At 38.9% G+C, this 24,573-nt stretch overlaps 1 protein-coding gene across 2 annotated transcripts in view; it reads left to right on the plus strand.

The window, feature by feature from the left end:
* Positions 1-24,573, plus strand: part of LOC139458735 (acyl-CoA-binding domain-containing protein 6-like) — an 82,695-nt gene that overhangs the window by 33,588 nt on the left and 24,534 nt on the right. For both annotated transcript variants that reach the window (XM_071240139.1, XM_071240140.1), the window contains exons 5-6: positions 14,459-14,653; positions 20,328-20,417. In XM_071240139.1, coding sequence (XP_071096240.1) covers positions 14,459-14,653; positions 20,328-20,417 — 285 coding nt within the window. The remainder of the gene's footprint in view (positions 1-14,458; positions 14,654-20,327; positions 20,418-24,573) is intronic.

Consider the following 24,573-nt stretch of genomic DNA (forward strand, 5'->3'; position numbering starts at 1 on the left):
GGTCACAAGACATGAGTATAAATGTACATTTTGTGTTGACCGTGAAGATCAGGGTAGAAAATATACTCAACAACAAAAGTTCCTGTGACACCAATATTTTAGTGTATTTTTCAAACAAGTAAAGTTTGATTTTCAATATTGTAGTACATGTATGGAATCAAATCAGAAAAGCATGCATTCCATGCAAAAGTTGACTTATGCAAGCCCCATGCATTTCACTACTGTCTGAAAATGAGTCTAAGAGCCATTGGTATGCTTGAAGCAAGATGTTGCAAGACAATTTAACGTCCACAGAAACACCATTTGGTGTTTATGGCAATGTTAACAACAGACGAATGCAGTCAGAGACCATCCTCAGAGTGGCAGGCCACGCGTAACCAATAATCGACAAGACAACTGGATTCAAACAACACAACTACGAAATCGATTCCAGCCAGCAACAGTGACTTCAAGAAGCACCCCTGGCCTTCGACGAATATCTTCACAAACCGTACGTCGTCACCTCAGATGTGCAGGGATTGTCGCCAGAAGACCCGCCAGACATCCCATTTTGACAGGAAACCACCGTCAAGCATGTCTACAGTGGTGCAGACAGCGTCTACGTTGGACGGCCATGCAGTGGGGACAAGTTCTATTCACTGATGAGTCTTGTTTTCACCTCAGCCACAGTGATGGACGGATTCGAGTGTACCGACGTCGAGGTGAACGTTATGTCAATCATTGTGTCATGTGGTAGAGGGAAATATCAATGGACAGCGCTACCGCGACGAGATCATCAGCCCTGTTGTTCTACAGTTTTTGCGTCGTCATGGCCCGGGCATTACCTTTCAACATGACAACGCCCGGCCTCATATTGCTCGACTTGTTCAGGATTCTCTTCAACAAACTAACGCTCGCTCCCCTGATCTCTCACCAATCAAGCACATGTGGGATGAGATGGATCGGCCCCTTTGACGTCAACCACGTGTTCCACAGACACTCCAGGAACTTCGAAACATGCTCCAGCAGATATGGACAGATATCCCAGAGGACTTTGTGCGATGCCTGGTCCATTCAATGAGACAAAGATGTGTTGCTTGCATCGCAACCAGAGGTGGACACACGCTATTGATTTGTCAATTGACATTTTGGCATGTTCATGTTTTTTATGAAATTACACATTTTCTGAAGTCAGTATGGCAAATTAAACCGTTTGAACACTTACAGGAGTCTTTTATCTGTTGCAAACTGAAATTGTTTCAGATTTGGTAAAAAAACATAACTTTGCATTAAATCTTATTCAATGTCACAGGAACGTTTGTTGTTCAGTATAGGTATCAGAGACCTTTTTGAGCAATTGAGTTTTCACTCTAGGGTTTCTATTTTAATTGGGTTATTACATTTTTCATTGGGTAACCAATATTTTTTCACTCATCTGTTCATCACTCTATTGGGCTTTTCCCAAAATTAGTGAATAGTTTAAGATTGAAAAAAATGAAATAATGTTTTCGATGTATTTTGCTGTTCTAAATATGTAGGCTTGACTGGGAAAGTAAATTAGTGTGTAATTGTGTATCGGAAATTAGCTCCTTTGTACGTATGCTGAAAAAGCTTCATTGGGTATTTATGCATGTTACTTTTTACATTAATAGTAGCTTATCTGTAGCTCAAGTCTTCAGCAACCCATGCTTGGCGTAAGAGGCAAGGATGCTTGTCGTAAGAGGTGACTAAAGGGATCGGGTTGTCAGGCTCACTGACTTGGTTGATGCATGTCATCGTATCTCAATTGTGTGGATCGATGCTCATGATGTCAATCACTGGAGTGTCCGGTCCAGGTTAGATTATTTACAGACCACCATCATATAGCTTGAATATTGCTGAGTTAAAAAATACTTCTGTTGCGTTAAAAAACAAACAAACAAACAAACATGGTGTACTTCTTGCTATGTTTGGCATTATTTTTACACACTAAGTTAATATTATTGTGAGTAATAGCGTCTTGTACAATAGCCTGGAAGTTTCAGTTTAATCAACTGTACATACATTTTGCTCCCACGAGCTACTGGTGAAAGCATTTGAATGCAATGATTGGAAGAAGTTAAATATGAACATATTGTTCCAGGAATAACATATTCTAACATCTTGTCATTTTAGTGGCTGCTTTCACAATATATTAAAAAAACAAAAACAATCATAAGTGTAGAACCTGTTAAGTGTCACCTGTTAGTTCTTGCGTGCGGAATACTTTGATAAATCACTGTTTTAGATCTACTAATCAGCGATTGCAACATGAAGGCATACTCTGGTGTTGCTATTTTGATCGTGAAAACAATGCATTTACATACTGACATAGTGAAAATAGCAACAGCTATGATTTATTATGAGATTACACTTATAGCCAGAAATACTCACTGAACACTTATAGCCAGAAATACTCACTGAACACTAAGCCAATAATACTCACTGAACACTTATAGCCAGAAATACTCACTGAACACTTATAACCAGAAATACTCACTGAACACTTATGGCCAGAAATACTCACTGAACACTTATAGCCAGAAATACTCGCTAAACACTTATAGCCAGAAATACTCACTGAACACTTATAGCCAGAAATACTCACTGAACACTTATAGCCAGAAATACTAACTGAACACTTATAGCCAGAAATACTCACTGAACACTTAGCCAGGAATACTCACTGAACACTTAGCCAGAAATACTCACTGAACACTTATAGCCAGAAATACTCACTGAACGCTTACAGCCAGAAATACTCACTGAACACTTAGCCAGAAATACTCACTGAACACTTAGCCAGAAATACTCACTGAACACTTATGGCCAGAAATACTCACTGAACACTTATAGCCAGAAATACTCACTGAACACTTAGCCAGAAATACTCACTGAACACTTAGCCAGAAATACTAACTGAACACTTATAGCCAGAAATACTCACTGAACACTTAGCCAGGAATACTCACTGAACACTTAGCCAGAAATACTCACTGAACACTTATAGCCAGAAATACTCACTGAACGCTTATAGCCAGAAATACTCACTGAACACTTAGCCAGAAATACTCACTGAACACTTAGCCAGAAATACTCACTGAACACTTATAGCCAGAAATACTCACTGAACACTTATAGCCAGAAATACTCACTGAACACTTATATCCAGAAATACTCACTGAACACTTAGCCAGAAATACTCACTGAACACTTAGCCAGAAATACTCACTGAACACTTATAGCCAGAAATACTCACTGAACACTTATAGCCATAAATACTCACTGAACACTTATAGCCAGAAATACTCACTGAACACTTAGCCAGAAATACTCGCTAAACACTTATAGCCAGAAATACTCACTGAACACTTATTGCCATAAATACTCACTGAACACTTATTGCCATAAATACTCACTGAACACTTATAGCCAGAAATACTCACTGAACACTTATAGCCATAAATACTCACTGAACACTTATAGCCAGAAATACTCACTGAACACTTATAGCCAGAAATACTCACTGAACACTTATAGCCAGAAATACTAACTGAACACTTATAGCCAGAAATACTCACTGAACACTTAGCCAGGAATACTCACTGAACACTTAGCCAGAAATACTCACTGAACACTTATAGCCAGAAATACTCACTGAACGCTTATAGCCAGAAATACTCACTGAACACTTAGTCAGAAATACTCACTGAACACTTAGCCAGAAATACTCACTGAACACTTATAGCCAGAAATACTAACTGAACACTTATAGCCAGAAATACTCACTGAACACTTATAGCCAGAAATACTCACTGAACACTTAGCCAGAAATACTCACTGAACACTTAGCCAGAAATACTAACTGAACACTTATAGCCAGAAATACTCACTGAACACTTAGCCAGGAATACTCACTGAACACTTGGCCAGAAATACTCACTGAACACTTATAGCCAGAAATACTCACTGAACGCTTATAGCCAGAAATACTCACTGAACACTTAGCCAGAAATACTCACTGAACACTTATAGCCAGAAATACTCACTGAACACTTATAGCCATAAATACTCACTGAACACTTATAGCCAGAAATACTCACTGAACACTTAGCCAGAAATACTCACTGAACACTTAGCCAGAAATACTCACTGAACACTTATAGCCAGAAATACTCACTGAACACTTATAGCCAGAAATACTCACTGAACACTTATAGCCAGAAATACTCACTGAACACTTAGCCAGAAATACTCACTGAACACTTATAGCCAGAAATACTCACTGAACACTTATAGCCAGAAATACTCACTGAACACTTAGCCAGAAATACTCACTGAACACTTATAGCCAGAAATACTCACTGAACACTTAAAGCCAGAAATACTCACTGAACACTTAGCCAGAAATACTCACTGAACACTTATAGCCAGAAATACTCACTGAACACTTATAGCCAGAAATACTGAACACTTATAGCCAGAAATACTCACTGAACACTTACCCAGAAATACTCACTGAACACTTAGCCAGAAATACTCACTGAACACTTATAGCCAGAAATACTCATTGAACACTTATAGCCAGAAATACTCACTGAACACTTATAGCCAGCTATACTCACTGAACACTTAGCCAGAAATACTCACTGAACACTTAGCCAGAAATACTCACTGAACACTTATAGCCAGAAATACTCACTGAACACTTATAGCCAGAAATACTCACTGAACACTTATAGCCAGAAATACTCACTGAACACTTAGCCAGAAATACTCACTGAACACTTATAGCCAGAAATACTCACTGAACACTTATAGCCAGAAATACTCACTGAACACTTAGCCAGAAATACTCACTGAACACTTAAAGCCAGAAATACTCACTGAACACTTAGCCAGAAATACTCACTGAACACTTATAGCCAGAAATACTCACTGAACACTTATAGCCAGAAATACTCACTGAACATTTAGCCAGAAATACAAACTGAACACTTATAGCCAGAAATACTCACTGAACACTTATAGCCAGAAATACTCACTGAACACTTATAGCCAGAGAGTATAAAAAGTAGAACCAATGGGAATAATTCAGTTCATATCCTTGATACGCTATTTTTAGAAGCTATTTTTCATGTTTTTCCATGTTTTGTCGCTTTTTAATGCAAATCTATTATTAAACAGAATCATACCCCAAAATTATATGTATTTTTCAAATATTCATGTTGTTTTTTTTTGTCAAGTGGTAGTACTATAGACGCTAATATTGACAATCAGATATGGATCTAGAGTTAGAAAACTTGAAAGATGTAGTAAGGAGAACTACCTGAATGATTCCGGGTCAAGTGAAAGATAAATGAGCTGATGTCATTGCCTGTTTTCTATCATCTGTCAGTTAACTTCAGAATTCTTCTACGAAGACTGAATGGGTGATCATGAGGATCCAAGTTAGGGATCATTGTGGCTTTGATTGGTAGACTCAAAGATGACGTAAGTAACTTCCCTTTCAACTGTCATCATGTTAAAAAGGAAATGTCCGTTTTGATGGATGGATGTACGTTTAAAAAGTAATAATCTTACACAAAAAATCATCCAATCACAGCTGCCAGATCATTCAACCTGCACTGTAGGCTCTATGAAAACTGCTTGTCGAACAACTGATTCTGATTTGGTGCAGTAGAACCTCAAAGGAAACTTATATACAGTGTTGCCTCCCTTGTCACCAGGGTTGACACAGTTATCTCCCTTCAATTGCAAACTAACATTAAATGCACAATGTCACATGTTATTACCGCCGATCTTTTCGACAAAAAGTTCAAACAAAAAAAGATTTCATTTCCTCGGCGAGCGTAAAGCAAAGGTAAGTCACTCTGATATTTCCTGCTGGGATCCTTCTCTAATACCATCAAAGCTTGTCAATGCAAAGCGCAGTGGTTACCAGTTTAACTATTTCAACACTGTTGGCCGTTCAAAGCCACAAGTCACACCGCACGGTAGACCGTCCAAGCCACGTCAAAATAGTTTATAATTATATTAACCCACTTGTCATATCATTCATTTATTAAATCTATCACATTTCACAATGTCTGAAATACGTATTCCATTTGATTTTATCATTTTTTTATCTATAGATTAAAAATGTATTCACTAAACACTATTTCCCGCAATGTTATTGAAAATAAAATTTTCGGACACATTTCGACAATGGGTCCTCATCGAACATGTCAAACAGCAAAATATAGTCTTTTCACACGCTGAAACGTCTTTATTTACAAAGTAATAAAATCATCAAAAATATATCTATAAAAGTTGCCAAACTGACATCTTAGTTATTATTTCCAACTTTTCGTGCGGTCGCATATCGTAAGTCAAATGACATCTCGGCTTTCATCGCCTCAATTTCTCGGCTCAGACACGATGTCTTAATGCCAAAATATATGAAATCTTTGTCACAGCTCAGGAAATAAAGTCCATAAAGTTCCATATTTTTAATATAGATCGCGATTTCATGCTTAAACGTTCAGAATAACATGATTTAACCCAAACCTTTCGCCAAAGTCTGAAAATTACTGTTGCTGTAATTTGATTGGCTGCCTTAGGTCACGTGCTTAAATATGACCAATCACGAACCTTGTAGCAGATTTTTAGTCTGTGAAACAATATAAGTTTTTTTTAATGTATACTGACATGGCAGGACGTATGTGTTATTCATACGAAGCTTTGAAAACACAGGTATTTCCTCATGTTAGTGAGCGGACAGCCACTATCATCGGGAAATGGGTGATGACAGATATTATTTGTAATTCTTTTTAAAATAATGTTCCAACAACGTAAACAAATGAAAATAAAAAAGAAATAGGTAAGTGGATTTTATGAATTCTTATATTTGCCGAAAAAATCATTAAATTTGCGCTTCACTGGTCCTTTATCTGGACGTTATGAATGTTTTAACTTACATTTTTTTTATTTTAAACAAACTTTATTTAGTTGTTAATGAATTATTTAAATAATGTAATACACATAACTTTCATATTTATAAACAATAGGATTAATTAGACCTTTCAAATAGTGTATGGCCAAACTTGTAGTAGCAAAGATGTTAATTTCAGCAGATAATTCCTTGATAAATGTTGGTTTCATCTATCACACAAGAGTCTCTGGGAACTTGGTGTCACAGCAGTAATCTTCTGGTTGGCTGGTGTTGAAAGAGTTAAACGTTGCCCATGCTGCCAAAATAGCAGCGTCTTTCATGCATTTCCACCCATGACATGAATATTGTTATGTTGCCATCTGTGCACAAGCTGAGTGCCAGGGATATAATAAAATGTTATTGAAAAATTTAGTTATTTGACTTTTATTACGCCAGGATATTTTTTTTCATACCTACCTAACTTTTTAGGACAAAATTCAAGCAAAAAAAATGTGAGAGGCACTTTTTTCTTTTTTTTAAAATTGGCCTGCCTCACTTTTGAAATGAGTTTGAAATCCGTAAACCAAGGAAATAAAAAAAGTGTCGCCTGAGGGTCAAACTGTTTGAACGTCGGAGCTAAAATAAAATGTGACAACATTCATATAATGTTTGGCCCTCACTCTATGAAGGTTCATACTCCAGTGAACTCTCACAAAGTGAAAGATTATTTTTTTTTATTTCTTATGTGACTATTTTATACCTTAAAGGGGCACTGATCTAATGCAATTCCCCGGGACTGGTTGTTGCCTTTGTTATTGTTTTTTCCCAGTGAGTACCCGGATGTATAGCAGAAATCTAGACTAGTTCGCGACCTCTGCTGCGCCATTCGTAAGCGCATTAGTAACTTTTATGGGTAGTAATAAGGGCGTATGGTCACATTGGTCAACAAAATGAAATACAGTTTTCGAGATAATAAGGAAATGTAGGTATCTTTGTGGGTAGCATCGGTAATGATGACGAAGTTTTGATAAGTCACTTGCTTGGTAATTTTGCGATTTTCGTTTACACTATTTTGACTTGCAACACAAAGTAAATATTTCACCTGAGCATTGCTTTTTTTATTGTGTGTATATGTTTTTACTGTCAAATGTGTAACAAATTTATTAAACGTCTAAATATTCAGTTATTTTACAAAGTGACTGAAAAACATTTCCATCTGTATTATTATGATAACGAATTCCAAACATTTTGATGTTTAATGTCATCACCAAGAAACTGAAAATGTTACGTTGAAAAGTACATTTCTATGTTGTTTGGCTTCTAATCCTACATAATAATCTGTTGTGATGTTTGTAGGCCATTTTGATCGTCTGAATCACATTTTACAAATTGACGGTAATATATACATGCTTACAAAGGAAATGACCTGTGAAAACAACGTCTATCACTCATTGAAGAATTTCCCAATCAAGACATAGAGAAACAAGAACGAATCGGTTCTAATGAAGGAAATCAAAATGCAAATATCATAATTACAACCTACCAAATTTATGTGTATAAATTTTAGGCAGCTTCCTTGTTCGAGGAATGTATCTGTGAATATCCACACAAAGGAACAATATCCCATTCGTCTGCAGCTGTACAAAGAAACTTATTCGATGCCACGTGTCTCAGTAACAATCAAATATCTTAAAAGATAGATATCGTTTCGGGATATTATACCCGTGTTCGTTTCTCAACTGATCACTTGGATTGTTTCAGGTGTTTTACATAGGTGTCAAGTCTCAATGGTCGGCTGAGAAAGCCCACGTGACAACTATTTTCATAACGTCCACAGTTCCTAAAAAATCCATTGAGTGATAGATAACAATGATCAATCAATCAACGTATTATCAGTTAACCCTTTGAACAAAGTATGTTTTTTTTTTACATCGGCACTTCACGCCATGATATGAGTGTATTCCCTTTGTTTTAGTAAACCTAGACATGTAAACACTCACTCTTGACATATCCACTGTGCAAGATAACTGTGATTAATCAATCAACGTATTTCCTGTTAATCCTTTGATGACTAGGAACGATCCGTTGATTTACAAAAAAAATAAATCAACTGATCATTTACCTCTTGCTTGGCCGCCACGTGCATATTACATAACACACATTTCACCTCACTGCAAACCTGGATTTAGATTGAATAATTACCCTAGACACAATAAATGCCAAATGGGAACCTTTGTCAGGTAATCTAAGTGGTGCTACCACTAATTGTACCTGTAATATATTCATTAACTGTTTGTTTAGGCTGAAGAAATTAATTAACATGCGCCCTTTGTCAAAATCTTTATAGATCACAGTTAACCAGTCAGTGTTTATGCAAAAATGTGTAAAACAAATATTGCCAAGTTTATTTAGCTGTCCTTGCAGACGGTAGCCCAGTCTCTGGTCACGCTCAGTTGCGTTGCGTATCATCCGGGTACTCACGGGGGAAAAAACAATAACAAAGGCAACAACCAGTCCGGGGAATTGCGTTAGATCAGTGCCCCTTTAAGGGATGTATTGCACTATTTCATTTAGTATGTGTGACTTCATCTTTACACTGACAGTCATACAACAACCAAATGTAACACAGAATAACATAGTTCATCAACAGGAGAGGTTACAAGAGCATATGTATGCTCAACGTGCTCTACAGAAACATCTTTTATGGATTTGTTACAACAAATAGATCAAAATAATATAGTCATTTGATGGAAACAGTCTCTAAAGAACTACCTCAGTGAATCAGTCACAGCTAGCAGTGTCCCCACGTCATAATACATTTACATCAAATACTGGACGTCAAAATGCCCAACATGATAAACGTGATGTGAGGGAATTCCGAAGTTGTTTATGAACCTGTGGGGATTACAAGTGTAAATCATCATTGATTAATTGGCAGTTTATTGAATTAAGATGTGTCAAATAAATACTAAGGTAAATGTTTAGATTGCTGTAGATTGTCAATTGTCAGTCTAGACACACAATGAGTCCATAGTTTGGCTATGCATTTCTTTGTTTTGTTCACTATCATGACTTCTCCACATGTATACTAAAATGTGAAGTTAAAGATTAAAGGGTTTAGGTATTCAAGAAACAACATATTCCCAAGGAATGTGGAAGTAGTTCGTCAGGGTATATGTCATTTCAAGATCACGGTCTCATGAAAAATGCATGAATGACAAAATGTGTTGTTCATACCATTATGAATGTTAGTTTCATGGTCATGTGACCGGCCTCTCGTTCAACCCTGTATTTACCGTACAGTAAATAAACTGTGTACATTCAGTGTGCTCATTTTTGAAAGAGTGAGTGAGTGAGTATGGTTTTACGTCGCTTTTAGCAATATTCCAGCAATACCATGGCAGGGGACACCGCAAATGGGCTTCACACATTGTACCCATGTCGGCAATCGAACCCGGGTTTTAGGCGTGACGAGCGAACGCTTTAACCACTAGGCTACCTGACCGCCCCCATTTTTGAAAGAAGTGTAGGCACTACATGTTTTACAGCAGACCCTCACAAACTATACTGGAAGTGTAGATCAAGGAGTTGTTATGTAGTAAATTAATGCTCATTTAATCAAATGTCACTGAGCGCTACCTGGCACAAGGCATGTTGGAACTATATAAATGACTGTACATGTGGCAAGACGGAGAAAAAATATACAGTAAAGAGGACCATGGATGTGTCTGAGAGACTTGCCTCAGCTTCACAAGAAAAGCAGCTTTCTTTTACACCTGAGACGGCAGTGCCATTTTCCTTCAACTTTTGGAGGACCTGTTGGGAAACCAACAGGAGCCTTTTCAATCAGTGTTTAACAAGAAGCTCAACTCAGCCACCATCTAGAAATCTCCTGGCCATGAGGTTTGTAGGGAGTGAAGAGTTCACTGGTTTGGAGGACGGTGAACAAAGACATATATCACAAACTTTTGTTTCTCTGCGGATGGGAGGAGTGCCGCATGGTTGTCAGAATAAGCCAGCTACCATCTGACCCCAGGAAGAAAGCCATACATACATTTGGTAGCAAGGATCTCTCTTCACAACACGAGCATGATTAAGAGACTCGGACGCTAGCCATCGCAGAGGAAGGTTTGGCACTAACACTGGATGGTCACCTGACGGAGACGCCAGCCATCAGAGGAAAACTTGGCACTAGCACTGGATGGTCACCTGACGGAGACGCCAGGCATCACAGAGGAAAGCTTGGCACTAGCACTACACAATCTCATCAAAATCAGATCTTAGTTCTCGCTACCGCTAATCAAAGATCTGAGGACATCCCATTACGGGTCACGTCAGCACGACCTTTTATCCAACCAATCAGAGCTTCGCTTACCAGATCCAGAAAGTGACAGTCGGAATGTTTCTACTCATGCAACCTCAAAATATTTAACAGAGGGTATTCCGAAAGACAGTTACAGGTTTTATGATTATACCCATACAATCTAGGCTATCTATAAGTCATTCCAGAATGTTGTTTTGGTCAGTTTTCACGAGAATACGTCAAAATATGTTTTGAAGCGTAGTCGCCAGTTTGAAACTAGTGCTGTAAAGCTCAAGATAGCTGCTTTCTGATTGTCAAATGTTGATTTCTTGTCAGGCATTTCATTGGTCGGTCAATGTTCATGAAAGGTCCTTCTGACATGACCCGTAGCAAAATCTAAGATTTGATTTTAATGAGATTGTAGCACTGCATGGTCACCAGACAATCCAGGAAGGATTCCTCCCGGATTGAAAAGCATCTTTACTGGTGCTAATGTGGCAAGCACAGAAGATATGATGTTGACAATGCCTCAGCTTGAGTCTTTAGAGAAACAGAGGCCATACAGATACTGTATGGGGACAGCAGGGTGACTGCACAGTGACTTGCCGTGGACTGTTAGAACATGTCCAACTGCACATGCCTTATATGCCAGCCTGCCTCATAGATATTGCCTCACATTTGGACAGCCAGAGACACCCGACTCTTTTTAGCCGAGACTCTTATCAAGATTTAGACTCTGATCAAAGTGAAGGCACACACTATTGCAGCATGTACTCCGGGACAGACCTTGGGAAGAAAAAGGAAGGAAGAAGAGCAACCCAAGGAGACTGAATGTGCAGGCTGCTATGGTATTCACCTTCATCTGAGACTTCTAAATGTTTCACACATCCTCGGCAAAGTTATGGTTATAAAGTCATCAGTCAAGATAATGTTAACATTAAGAACTTAAGATCCGAGGACAGGTGACCACTTCCACAGTTAAAAGGCTTCCTTTCAACAATTATCTCAGAAGACTGCCTACTTTTTAACTAGAATCTCAGAGATAGCATGATCCCAGCACTCAGTAGAGATGTAGAAACACCAGATAGTTATCTTTGTTAACAGCCCCACAGAAGGAGCAGGAACAAATGTTGAGGACATAAAGACATAATAGACGGATGGCTTAAGACTGCTATTTCAGAGAGTAATAAACAAGCAAACTCTTCTTTTGGGATCCTTCTCAGAACATAAAAAATAGGGCATAATCTATCAACATGCTAGTTCTATGTCTGTGGAACAGGTGGTCTCCAGCTGCCAGTGGAAGCAGGGTTAGAAACTAACAGTTTTTGTCCACTAGTCCTTATAATGATAACATATAGCAAAACCCTTAAAAAGGGCAAATTTCTACTAGTCTTTATGATACCTTTACCATTGGGCATTTTGGCAAGGACTATAGGACTAGTGCCAATTTCTAATGCTGGGAAGTCCCAAGCACTTCACTAGATTTTGTCTTTGTGATTAAGGGGGGCAACAATGGCTGGCTGCAGCAAGCTTGGAAGGTAGGTTTAGATTTATCTTTGGAGTTTGGGCAGATCATAGGTAACTGTTAGAATCATGCTTAAAGGTGACGTATATGTTATCGGCAGTGTGGCCATAAACAGAAGTGACGCCATCAGCTACTGATTTGATTTTTGTATGTAAATTATCACATTTGAAGTTGTAGCAGCACCTTGAAGTATTCTGTCTACACCAGTCTGACATAATAGTGGCTCACCTGACTGAAAATCAAGTGAGCCTATACTATGGCATGTTTGTCTGGCATGTCTGAAACTTCTCATACTTGTTCCCATCAATGATGGCTACCCCGTTTTAGCTCACCGGGCCCAAGGGACCAAGGTAAGCTTATGCCAAACCTTGGCGTCCGTCGTCTATCCGTCCGTCGTCCGTAAGTCAACAATTTATTCAAACAACTTCTTCTTCTGAACAACTGATAGAAAATTAACAAAATTTGATTGGAAGCATCCAAAAGTGATGGGGATTCAAAATTGTACAAATTGTGGGGCTGACCCCCCAAGGGGCTGAGGGGCGTGGCTGGGGCCAAATAGGGGTAAATTGGCTATATTGCTATAAGCGACTTCTTCTCTGGAACTGAGATATAGATATCAACCATATTTGGTTGGAAGCATCCCTAGGTGGACACAGTTAAGATCCCCACCGTACAACCATATGTACAATTGCTGAAAATAATGAGAGGAATGCACATATGCTACTAGGACTGGCCCTTCTGTTCATCTGTCTGGCACTCCCAAAGGAGTTAGACCCTTGACCATACCATGTAAACCGATATAATCCCCACCCTATGATAAACAGACAATGTGTGAATTTGTTTGTTATGAAGGGAATAATACATTTATGCCAATAGGATTTGCCCTGAGGTCCAGCCTTGCCTCTGGAAACTTAGATCCTGGATCATAACATGGAAACAGTTCAGATCTTTATGCTACATTTGTAGCTAGAGAAATACATGTTCATGCTGTCAGATTTGCCATCCACCTATTTTAAATGCTGACAGAGTCAAAATTACTAAATATTTGCAGTATTATATACATGTACAATATAAATGCCCTTTAGGCCTCTTGTTATTCAAGAGGTTTGAATCCGAGTGTGAGTGAGTGAGTTTGATATTACGCCGCTTTTAGCAATATTCCAGCAATATCACGGCGGGGGACACCAGAAATGGGCTTCACATATTGTACCCATGTCGGGAATCGAACCCGGGTCTTCGGTGTGACGAGCGAACGCTTTAACCACTAGGCTACCCGACCGCCCGGTTTGAATCTGATTTTCATGTAGCAGCCATATTGAAAAAACTTTTCATGTCCACATACAAATTTGGTTCATGTGCATATTGTACTAGGCCTCAAGGAATATCCTTATTTTTAGTTTATATTTTGACCTTGATTTGACCTTTGTAGTTCGACCATACTAAAAGCTGAAACTTCTTATGGCCAGTACTTAGTCATTAAATTGGATTTGATGCCGTAGTATTGTATGTAGACATTTTCTCCCAAGAAACAGCTGAACTATTATTGATGAAATTTCACATGCCTGTTCCAACATACGAGGCTTTTTTTCAAGATGTCTGAGTGTTGTCAGAATTCAGAACTTTTATGACAGTGTGATGTTTTCTCTTTTACAGTCAAGAAGCAGATGGATAGTCTTGGAAATAATGGTGTGATTGACAGTATGTTGCTGTTCTGTTACAGTCAGCCAGTAGACCAGCAACTGGTAGCCGGCATACCACAGGAATGGGAATATGTGTTAGCACAATGGCAAACACCGATGAACAACTGGCTGATCAAGATAAGACAGTGTTTGACTGGTGTAAAGAGGGAAATACAGAAAAGGTGTGCCATACCTTTGCCACCTACAATACTGGTGTCAATAATCTGGATCATGAGGTAAAACAATGACCTGTGCAAGAGGTTATGCTGCAGTCTGTTTACAGGGCTTAATGCATTTACATAAATGTCATCACATCATGTTTTCTCAAGCACACACTTACAATATGTGTATTATATACTCTGGAAAATCTTCTGACATGACAGTGAATGTCAAGCTCTCTCGTTATGAACTTGGCATGGATTAACAATGTAATTAGCATGTGTAAACAATATTTTAAGTTTTGACAAAATATTTTGAGGCGCTGTATATATGATGAAGGTCTACAGAGGTCACATTTCTTAAACATAGTAATAGCCTCAGGAACATTCTTTTGTAATTAGGACTGCCTCCGTGGTCTAGTGGTAGAGCTTCCACCAAAAGACGTTAACAGACACGTCGCTATATGAGTGCAATAATCTAGGATGCAACGTTAAACCCAATTTCACCTCACCTTTTGCAGTTTATGAAAAAAAAGTGTATCTCACGAGAGTGTTTATTGTAATCAAATATATCATCAGCAACACCAGTGTGTAAGTTCCAAACTTTGAGGCTTGCTGAGGAATTTCAGAATGTTATTGATGAGTGTTGATGTATTTGAAATGATAGGACACATGGGTGAGATTCTGTTTATTATACAATATCATTCTTTAAGCTTTTTCAGTTTCTAAACAGTAATAGTGTCTTTAGTGTAAAAGTTCAGCAAACCAGCTTCAGTGGCATAGAGTTAAGTGAGGTCATTGATTGTGACATCCTGGTAAGTGATGATGCCACAATGGTCTGCAATGCAATGTGATCCAATTTCATTGCAGCAATATATGTCAGAGGAGATGTACGTGGCTTGATATCACCCAAGGGATGTCACCTGTGGAAGCCAGGTTTGGATGATATTCCTTGGCCTAGAATACTGTTTTTGAGAGGAGCGCATATTGCCAAGCCTGTTCTGAAAATTTACATGATGGAAAAACACAAAAATGTTGTTCCCAAACCTAAGCCAATCAGATGTTTCTGTTTGTTGTAACCTCCTTATGTTATTGCCCCAGACGAACCTCCTAATGTTATTGCCACAGAGTAACCTCCTCATGTTATTGCCTCAGATTAACCTCCTTATGTTATTGCCTCAGAGTAACCTCCTCATGTTATTGCCCCAGAGTAACCTCCTCATGTTATTGCCCCAGAGTAATCTCCTTATGTTATTGCCCCAGACTAACCTCTAATGTTATTGCCCCAGAGTAATCTCCATATGTTATTGCCCCAGACTAACCTCCTTATGTTATTGCCCCAGAGTAACCTCCTCATGTTATTGCCCCAGAGTAATCTCCTTATGTTATTGCCCCAGACTAACCTCTAATGTTATTGCCCCAGAGTAACCTCCTCATGTTATTGCCTCAGAGTAACCTCCTTATGTTATTGCCCCAGAGTAACCTCCTTATGTTATTGCCCCAGAGTAACCTCCTTATGTTATTGCCCCAGACGAACCTCCTTATGTTATTGCCCGAGAGTAACCTCCTTATGTTATTGCCTCAGAGTAACCTCCTTATGTTATTGCCCCAGACTAACCTCCTAATGTTATTGCCCCAGAGTAACCTCCTTATGTTATTGCCCCAGAGTAACCTCCTTATGTTATTGCCCCAGAGTAACCTCCTGATGTTTTTGCCCCAGCGTAACCTCCTAATGTTTTTGCCCCAGCGTAACCTCCTAATGTTTTTGCCCCAGAGTAACCTCCAAATATTTATAGTTTAAAATGTTGAGTCTGCATTTATCTCTTTGTTATATAATAAAATAATTTTGGAGTTTATATGTGGTCAATACCTGTGTTTATGGGTGCGATAAAAGCTGAATTTATCCTTGGTTATTGCTCTTTTTGGCTAAAATAACAGGTGTTGACCTCACATAAAGACTTTATTGTATAACATTATTCCATATTCCCTTTGGTATATGATGGTTCTATTGCAGGTGATCACAAGGTTATAAAAAAATAATTCTTTAGTTTTACATGTTGTTTCTTTCTTTGAGTTATTTCCCCTAACATGGGAAACCCTGTCCTCAGCATATGTGTAATTCCTCCAACTTCATCATTTCTTCTTGTGCACAACAAGCAAGATGTGTCTATAATTACTTGTAGTTAGGAAAAAATTTCAAATTCATATTCTATTATATCTTTATGTCAGTTCTTCTTTATGTATATTATTCTCGAAGTAAGGAAGTTATTTTGTTTGATTAGGTTACTGTCTACAGCGTCATGCATGGTTACTGAAAGTGCAAAATTTTCATGATTAGGTCGGACCCCTACTTGTGTAGAAATTGTTCAACAAAGAAGTGTTCATTTTACCGTTTGTTGTGATCTTTGCGTGGATTTTATGGAGACAGAATTCAAAGAATTAATTACGCATTGGAATAAACCTTAAATAGACAAGCGGAAACGATCTATTAGTCTGACCTCTTCTGATTCATTGAATGAATGAATGTTTTCTTCAATGTTTGCGATTTTTAAATCAATTGACAGAGTTGAGCAAACAATCATTATGCAAGCTGGGCTAACTAAACAAAGGGTTGATAAATGTAGGCAAAGCTAGCTAAGGCTGGCAAAACAAAGGGACTGGTTGCTCTATGCACCTTGCCTGCTAAAGAGTCGAGGACCCTGGATCTGTCTTACTAAAAGTTTAGATTACCAAATCAGTAAAACATCAATTGCTGTGTGGCTTAGGAAGAGAATTATTCAGGCTGATGTTTCATCTGAATCAATATTGACATCTTCCAAATCCAGTCCTCATGAAGTTAGGACTTTAGCAACATCCTTGGCATCTTGGAAAACAGTGTCAGTGGAACAAGTAGGGGCGTCTTGTCAGTGGAAGAACAGTTCCACATTTACAAGATTTGACCTAAGTGACATTCAAACTTCTCCAGCAGATACTTACATTCTTCAGCCAGTGGTAGCCGCTCAATCCATTACCGACTCCAGACATTTTGTCTCCAAGTAGGGGAAAGAAAGGGGTGGGGACCATTATCTGGAAGATGATGGGAAAAGATTACCTCAAGTCAAGTTGACCTAGAGAGGTAAAATATTATACCTTATTATTGTATTAGTAGGAACTTTAGAATTGGCTAGGTTATAGACTGGATGTAACATCATAAGAACCGGAAGTGATGTCATATGTACTGGGAATGCCATCATGATAGACCGGAAGTCACGTCATAGTATAGATAGTAATGTCAGGATAGACAGGTAGTGGAATCTTAATACCGTAAGTGGTTATAGACCGGAAGTCACGTTATAGTATTGATAGAAACTTCAGGATAGACTGGTAGTGGCATCTTAATACCGTAAGAGGTTATAGACCGGAAGTCACTTCATAGTATTGATAGTAACGTCAGGATAGACTGGTAGTGGCATCTTAATACCGTAAGAGGTTATAGACCGGAAGTCACGTCATAGTATTGATAGTAACGTCAGGATAGACCGGTAGTGGCATCTTAATACCGTAAGTGGTTATAGACCGGCAGTCACTTCATAGTATTGATAGTAACGTCAGGATAGACCGGTAGTGGCATCTTAATACCATATGTGGTTATAGACTGGAAGTCACTTCATAGTATTGATAGTAACGTCAGGATAGACCGGTAGTGGCATCTTAATACCGTATGTGGTTATAGACCGAAAGTCACATCATAGTATAGATAGTAATGTCAGGATAGACAGGTAGTGGCATCTTAATACCGTAAGAGGTTATAGACCGGAAGTCACATCATAATATTGATAGTAACGTCAGGATAGACCGGTAGTGGCATCTTAATACCGTAAGAGGTTATAGACCGGAAGTCACGTCATAATATTGATAGTAACGTCAGGATAGACCGGTAATGGCATCTTAATACCGTAAGAGGTTATAGACCGGAAGTCACATCATAATATTGATAGTAATGTCAGGATAGACCGGTAGTGGCATCTTAATACCGTAAGAGGTTATAGACCGGAAGTCACGTCATAATATTGATGGTAACGTCAGGATAGACCGGTAGTGGCATCTTAATACCGTAAGAGGTTATAGACCGGAAGTCACGTCATAGTATTGATGGTAACGTCAGGATAGACCGGTAGTGGCATCTTAATACCGTAAGAGGTTATAGACCGGAAGTCACGTCATAGTATTGATGGTAACATCAGGATAGACCGGTAGTGGCATCTTAATACCGTAAGAGGTTATAGACCGGAAACGATGTCATAATACACAGGAAGCATTATTGCTTTAGACTGGAAGTGACGTAAAAAACAGGAATTGATGTCATATTTATAAGGAGCTGGTTATTTGGAGTGATTTGATCAATCAGAATCGGTAATATCAGGCCTCAAAGTTTAAAGTTTTACCAAGTAGCCAAATGGCTACAAGTATTTTTTCCAGGTACACAGTGGTAAAATCAAGAAGTCCAGCCAATTTTGTAGGTAGCCAAAGGCATTTGAAATTATCTTTTATCAAATAACTATTATATGTACAAGTCATAGCACTAGTCTTGGAATTGTATATTAGTTGAAACTGAACTTGAGTTTTGTTATTTGTGATTCAAACAATGATGCAATTTATGTTTCTAGATTATTATATAGGTATATCCTTGCTTATCCAATAAACAATCAACTAAAATAAAATACTAATTACATTAATATTTATGCATTTCGGTTCATTGTTGACTTTTGGAGGAATTATTTGCTAGTACAATTAGTAGCAGACATGTTTATTTTTGTGTCTACATATATGTAGCAATAGAATTAAGTCGCCACAAGATATTTTCAAGGTAGTCATTTGGCTACCTCTGAATTTTAGACAGTAAACAAATTGAAATTTAGGTCGCATTGCCGACCGTTTTAGTCACAACTTTGAGGCCTGAATATCCAATCTCAAGTTCTTCATCTATTTAGGCCGCTGTTGGTTAGTTTATGTCTTGGTAAGCCTAAATAGTGGAGAATATCAGTGGTTCGGGGCATGTGTATAATAATCACAATCCTTCTGTGGGATTCTGGGCTATCATATACTAGAGGGAATATTTATACAGTAATTATAAACAATTACATACATTGTTAGTAATTATATTAGTAATGTTTTTTCTAGTATCTGAGGTATATCCCTCCCTCCTCCCTCCTCCCTAATTTTCTGATGAATTATAGATCTTATGGGGTTAAATGAATAATGAAGTTGGAGGATTACACATGTGCTGAGTGTAGCTAGGGTTTCTGGCGTTAGGGGAGATAACTTAAGGAAAGAAATTACATTTTAACCTTGTGATCACCTGCAAGCAGGAGAAGTAGGGCTATCATATACTAGAGGGAGGTTGTTGTTATTGTTTCTTGTTATTGATGAAAACAATACCTGTCACATCAATGTGAAGGTCACTGTCAAGGTTATATTGCTTTCTTGTTTAGCAGATTCCAATTTTGCTAATGCAAACACCTTTCTGTCACCAAATTTCATTATTTTCCGAAATGTGTTGTGTGACTTAAAGAGTGTTTTCTCACAAACTCATTATTCCTCAGCATTAAAATGCAGTTTGAACGAAGTGAGCAATGGAGCCTGGAGTGCTGGGGTTTGTATTAACCAACTGGAAGTAGGCCATCACAGGTAACACTCTACTCTCATGCTGCATCCTGCATGTTAGTAAGACTTACTTATTGATTATGATAAAAACTTGCCATTCTGATTTCAGGGTCTGGCATTGCTGCACTGGGCGAGTGATAGAGGCTATAAAGACATGGTGGAATTACTTCTGGTACACAAAGCTGATGTTAATGTCAAGGTCAGTAAGTCAGAACTGGAATTAGGATAGGCAATGTTTTGGCAATGTTTTGCCCGAGTGATACCAGTCATTATGACAGCAGTAGGATCAATCAGCGTAGAACAAGGGGATCTACATATAGCCTTCGATCAGGCATTTGTAAATTGAAAAGTCTTTCTCCAAACATACACTGCATTTTCTCAACTGACCTTTACATTGTCATGGCCCTTTGTAAAGATGCATCTTCTTCCACTAATTTGCACATCATGTCTGTATTATATTCACATAGCATGTTGTTTATGCCCTTGCTAACACCACTGGGACAACATCATATGTCGCAAATTAAAAGACTGGAGACAAGGTTTGATAGAAAATCTAAGTCAAAATATGACAAAATCTCAAAACCTCAAAACCTAAAACGGAATGAACAGATTCAAGAACAGTTTTTAAGGAAAAATAGCTGATTTGAGACCGCATTAACACGTTTGATCTGTACAAGGATGAACAATGATTTCAGTGAAAGATTTCATCGGCCAAATTTAAGTTGGTTTGATTTGATGAGTGATGAATTTGGGGGCCCATCACAGCATTCAGCTTTCCTCCACTCATTGACATTGTTCTGGAGTGAGTTTTGGTGAGCAAGGCTGCAGTTTACAGATGTGTTTGCAGAGTGGCAGATTTGCTCTGCCGACTTGCCATTTGCTTTATTACGTTCCTCACTAAGCTACACTCCCAGGACTAATCCATGAAATGTTTGTACTTTAAGATTGACTGTATTCTTTTCGGTTCATTGAGATATGAATCGAAAAAACCAATGTGAAACTGTATGAACTTTCTTACAAAAGTTTGCACATCGGTTTTTCGATTCATACCTCAATGAACTGAAAAAAATACACAGTCAATGCTTATAATTAAATTTCGACAACAAAAACATAATAGTTTAACCAAAAACAGTTGTTTATATCAAAGAAGACAAAAATAAACATTCCAGGTGTAGAAATACAAACTGTGGTGTGACATGAATCAGGTGATTGTTTAACTTATGCACATAACGAGCCGGAACAAATTTGTCTGGGAGAAGGCGGCTGTTTCAAATGACATGGTCAGTTACCGCCAGATTCGAACATTATTCCCTGAGACAGGAATACCCAATTGGAAAAATGCTAGTTACAAATGAAACCTGAAGACATGACAGTTGTGGAACCGAGGCGAGCGGGACAGAAAAAAAGGCGAGTGTCAGAAATCAAAAGCAGAATGTAGGATATTCAACACACATTATTGCAAACGAAAAAGAAAAATACTTTAGGTTGATTACATTTATTACAGTCCGCAATATTTCACATCAGATTAAACGGCATTATATTACAAAAGATAATAGTGTTGAGAGTTCTCCTTTGTTTTACACAGACAAGCATTATAGTCAATACAAACACTGTTCCTACAAGTTCCAAATATGAATATAACATTCCACACTAAAATAGAATTCCGTCATAGCATTCGAATGTCCTTTTTTTTGTTGCACATATTCAGGTGTCCCATTTAAAGGTCCGTGACAAATGTCCGAGTTAGGGATCGCAAGTAGGAGCAATCACACTAACACAAGCCTTTCTCCTGGCCAGGTCTCACGACAGTGAAAGATCAACTGTGTCTTAAAACTGCCATGACATGGCTTTATATACTAGCCACATTAAAAAACTGTGCACGGAGAAAATATTGATATAAGGGCACACCGTCCATATATGAAATATAGGTTTGAACACAGCAATTATTGGAGACATTCAAACGCTCATGCACGTGCCATGCGATATGACGTCATTGATGGGGGCCTATGGACGTGCTATGTGTTACTGCACGTGCATCCTGTGCAGCTGTACACAGCATGTGCAACTCAAAATTAGCTGTCACTTTGGAAAGCATGATCTGTGGTCATTCAAAAATTCAAAACTTCTCAGGCGCAGACACAAGCATATCACAAGCAAATCGTGCCAAGATTGACAGCTGCACAGCGTCATGAAGCCATTGGAATGATCCAAACGGGAATGAGGCAACAACAGGTGGCAACACATTTCTGGCTGATTGGTGAGGCGTTATCAGAACACAAATGATGTTGCCGACCACCCACGTTCAGGACGTCCCCGAGTAACGACGCCAAGGCAGGACAGATGGATTCGAGTTACACATCTCCGACACAGGTTCCAAACAGCAGTAACGACGTCCCAGACAATTCCTGGACTGCGCCGTATCTATCCCAACACTGTCAGGAATCGTTAACGTCAGTACGGGATTCGACCACGACGCCCTGCCATACGTCCCATCCTGACACACCGTCATCGAGTCAACCATGTAAGATGGTGTCGAAATCATGTTTGCCAACCTCAAATATGGTGGAGAAATGTTGTCTTTACAGATGAATCGAGGTTCAACATTTCCCACAGTGACGGGCGCCAACGTGTCTACCGGCGTTTGGGAGAACGTTATGCACGCAACTGTATTGTGGAGAGGAATCGTTTTGGAGGTGGCTCTGTGATGATTTGGGGTGGGATAACAGCACGGCACCGAACCCCTTTGGTGGTGGTTCAGGGCAATCTCACCGGTGTTGGCTACAGAGATCAGATTCTGAGGCCTGTGGTCATTCCTTTCCTGCAACGTCATGGCCCGGGATTGACATTTCAACAGGACAACGCTCGTCCTCACACGGCTAGGGTCGCAATGGATTTCCTTCACCATAACAATGTCATGTTACTGCCATGGCCTGCAATTTCTCCAGATCTCTCCCCAATAGAGCATGTGTGGGATGAAATGGAGCGCCGTCTGTGTCGTCTTCCACATCCTCCAGATAACGTCCGTGACTTGGCACAGGATTTGAGGAGGATATGGCAGGCCATTCCCCAGGCCTTCCATGCCCATTTGGTGGACTCCATGCGTCGCCGATGCACTGCTGTGATTCACGCACAGGGTGGTCATAGCCGTTATTGACTTTGTGACTTTGTCGTATGAGCCCCTACTCCATTTTGATCTTCTGACGTCATCGTAACAGATGTTGTTCAGGTCCCGTTGACATTTTCTTATGGTCCGATCATTCAGCTGCTACAGCGTCGGCATCATTTTGTTCTTGCTGTGTTGTATTTTCTCTGTGTACAGTTTCTTTATGTGGCTAGTATATAATAAAGTCAGAGACAAAACGCATGCTTTTCACATGTCAAAAATGACCCATTCCAGTATTAAGGATGACATCTATCCCTACAAAAATACACCCCCAAAGTAATGATAAAAGAGCACATGATGTGACAGTGAGCAAGCCTACACGCTTGCTGTTTCATTCCTTCTCGGCCTTCGATCTCAAAGGGTTGTTTGGACAAGGGATATGCAATAACATGTGACCAATTCAGCCAATCAGAATGCAGGAATTTCAATGAACACACAAAAAAATTAATTATTCAAACGTACGCCCGATTATGTTGTTCAACTTATCCACCATTTATTACTCCTTAATGCATTCACTGCTTACTTTTGATGAAGCTGTAACTTGTCCAGCTGATGAAAGGGAAAGGTTGTTCCATTCCTGAGGCAGGACCCACAATCATTAGCTGCCACATCATACCGGAAGTGGTGACGTCAAGGAACTGTCATATCACTGTTTGTCACCAAACACATCTGCTGCCAAATTGGTGCCCAGTATTTTGCTGTAATTTCTGTTCCTGTGGTCTTCATTTAACCTTCAATCTCCTCCAGGTGGTGTCTGGTTTGACATTATTGAATGAATATTGAATGATATTTTGAATTTCTAACGTGTCGCGGTCCTTTGCGATTCTCATTCTATATTTCATTGTCGGTGTGGGGTCTACCTTTAGGATACAGTACCACAAACTTTTGACAATACCCTCCCAGTGATCTATCATCTCTACGCGCATTGTCATTGAATACGCCCACTGGTGTTGAGAGTTTTGAATATTTGTTAAGTATATATAGCCTGCGGCTTCACATTTCATAGAAAGCGCTAGTTTAGGAAAGCATTTTTTTTATATATATATTTTTTATTTCATTTTTCTCGCAATTCCAGTGGCTAAAAGTGGTTATAAGTGGTTATAAATGGGAACTGACATACACATATTTTGTTCATTAATTTGCCTTATTATGCACAAGAATGCAGTTTATGAGGGATATTATATTGGCACTG

Source organism: Haliotis cracherodii, unplaced genomic scaffold, assembly GCF_022045235.1.
Source record: "Haliotis cracherodii isolate W230 unplaced genomic scaffold, xgHalCrac1.p SCAF_13, whole genome shotgun sequence".
NCBI classification, from domain to species: Eukaryota; Metazoa; Mollusca; class Gastropoda; order Lepetellida; family Haliotidae; genus Haliotis; species Haliotis cracherodii.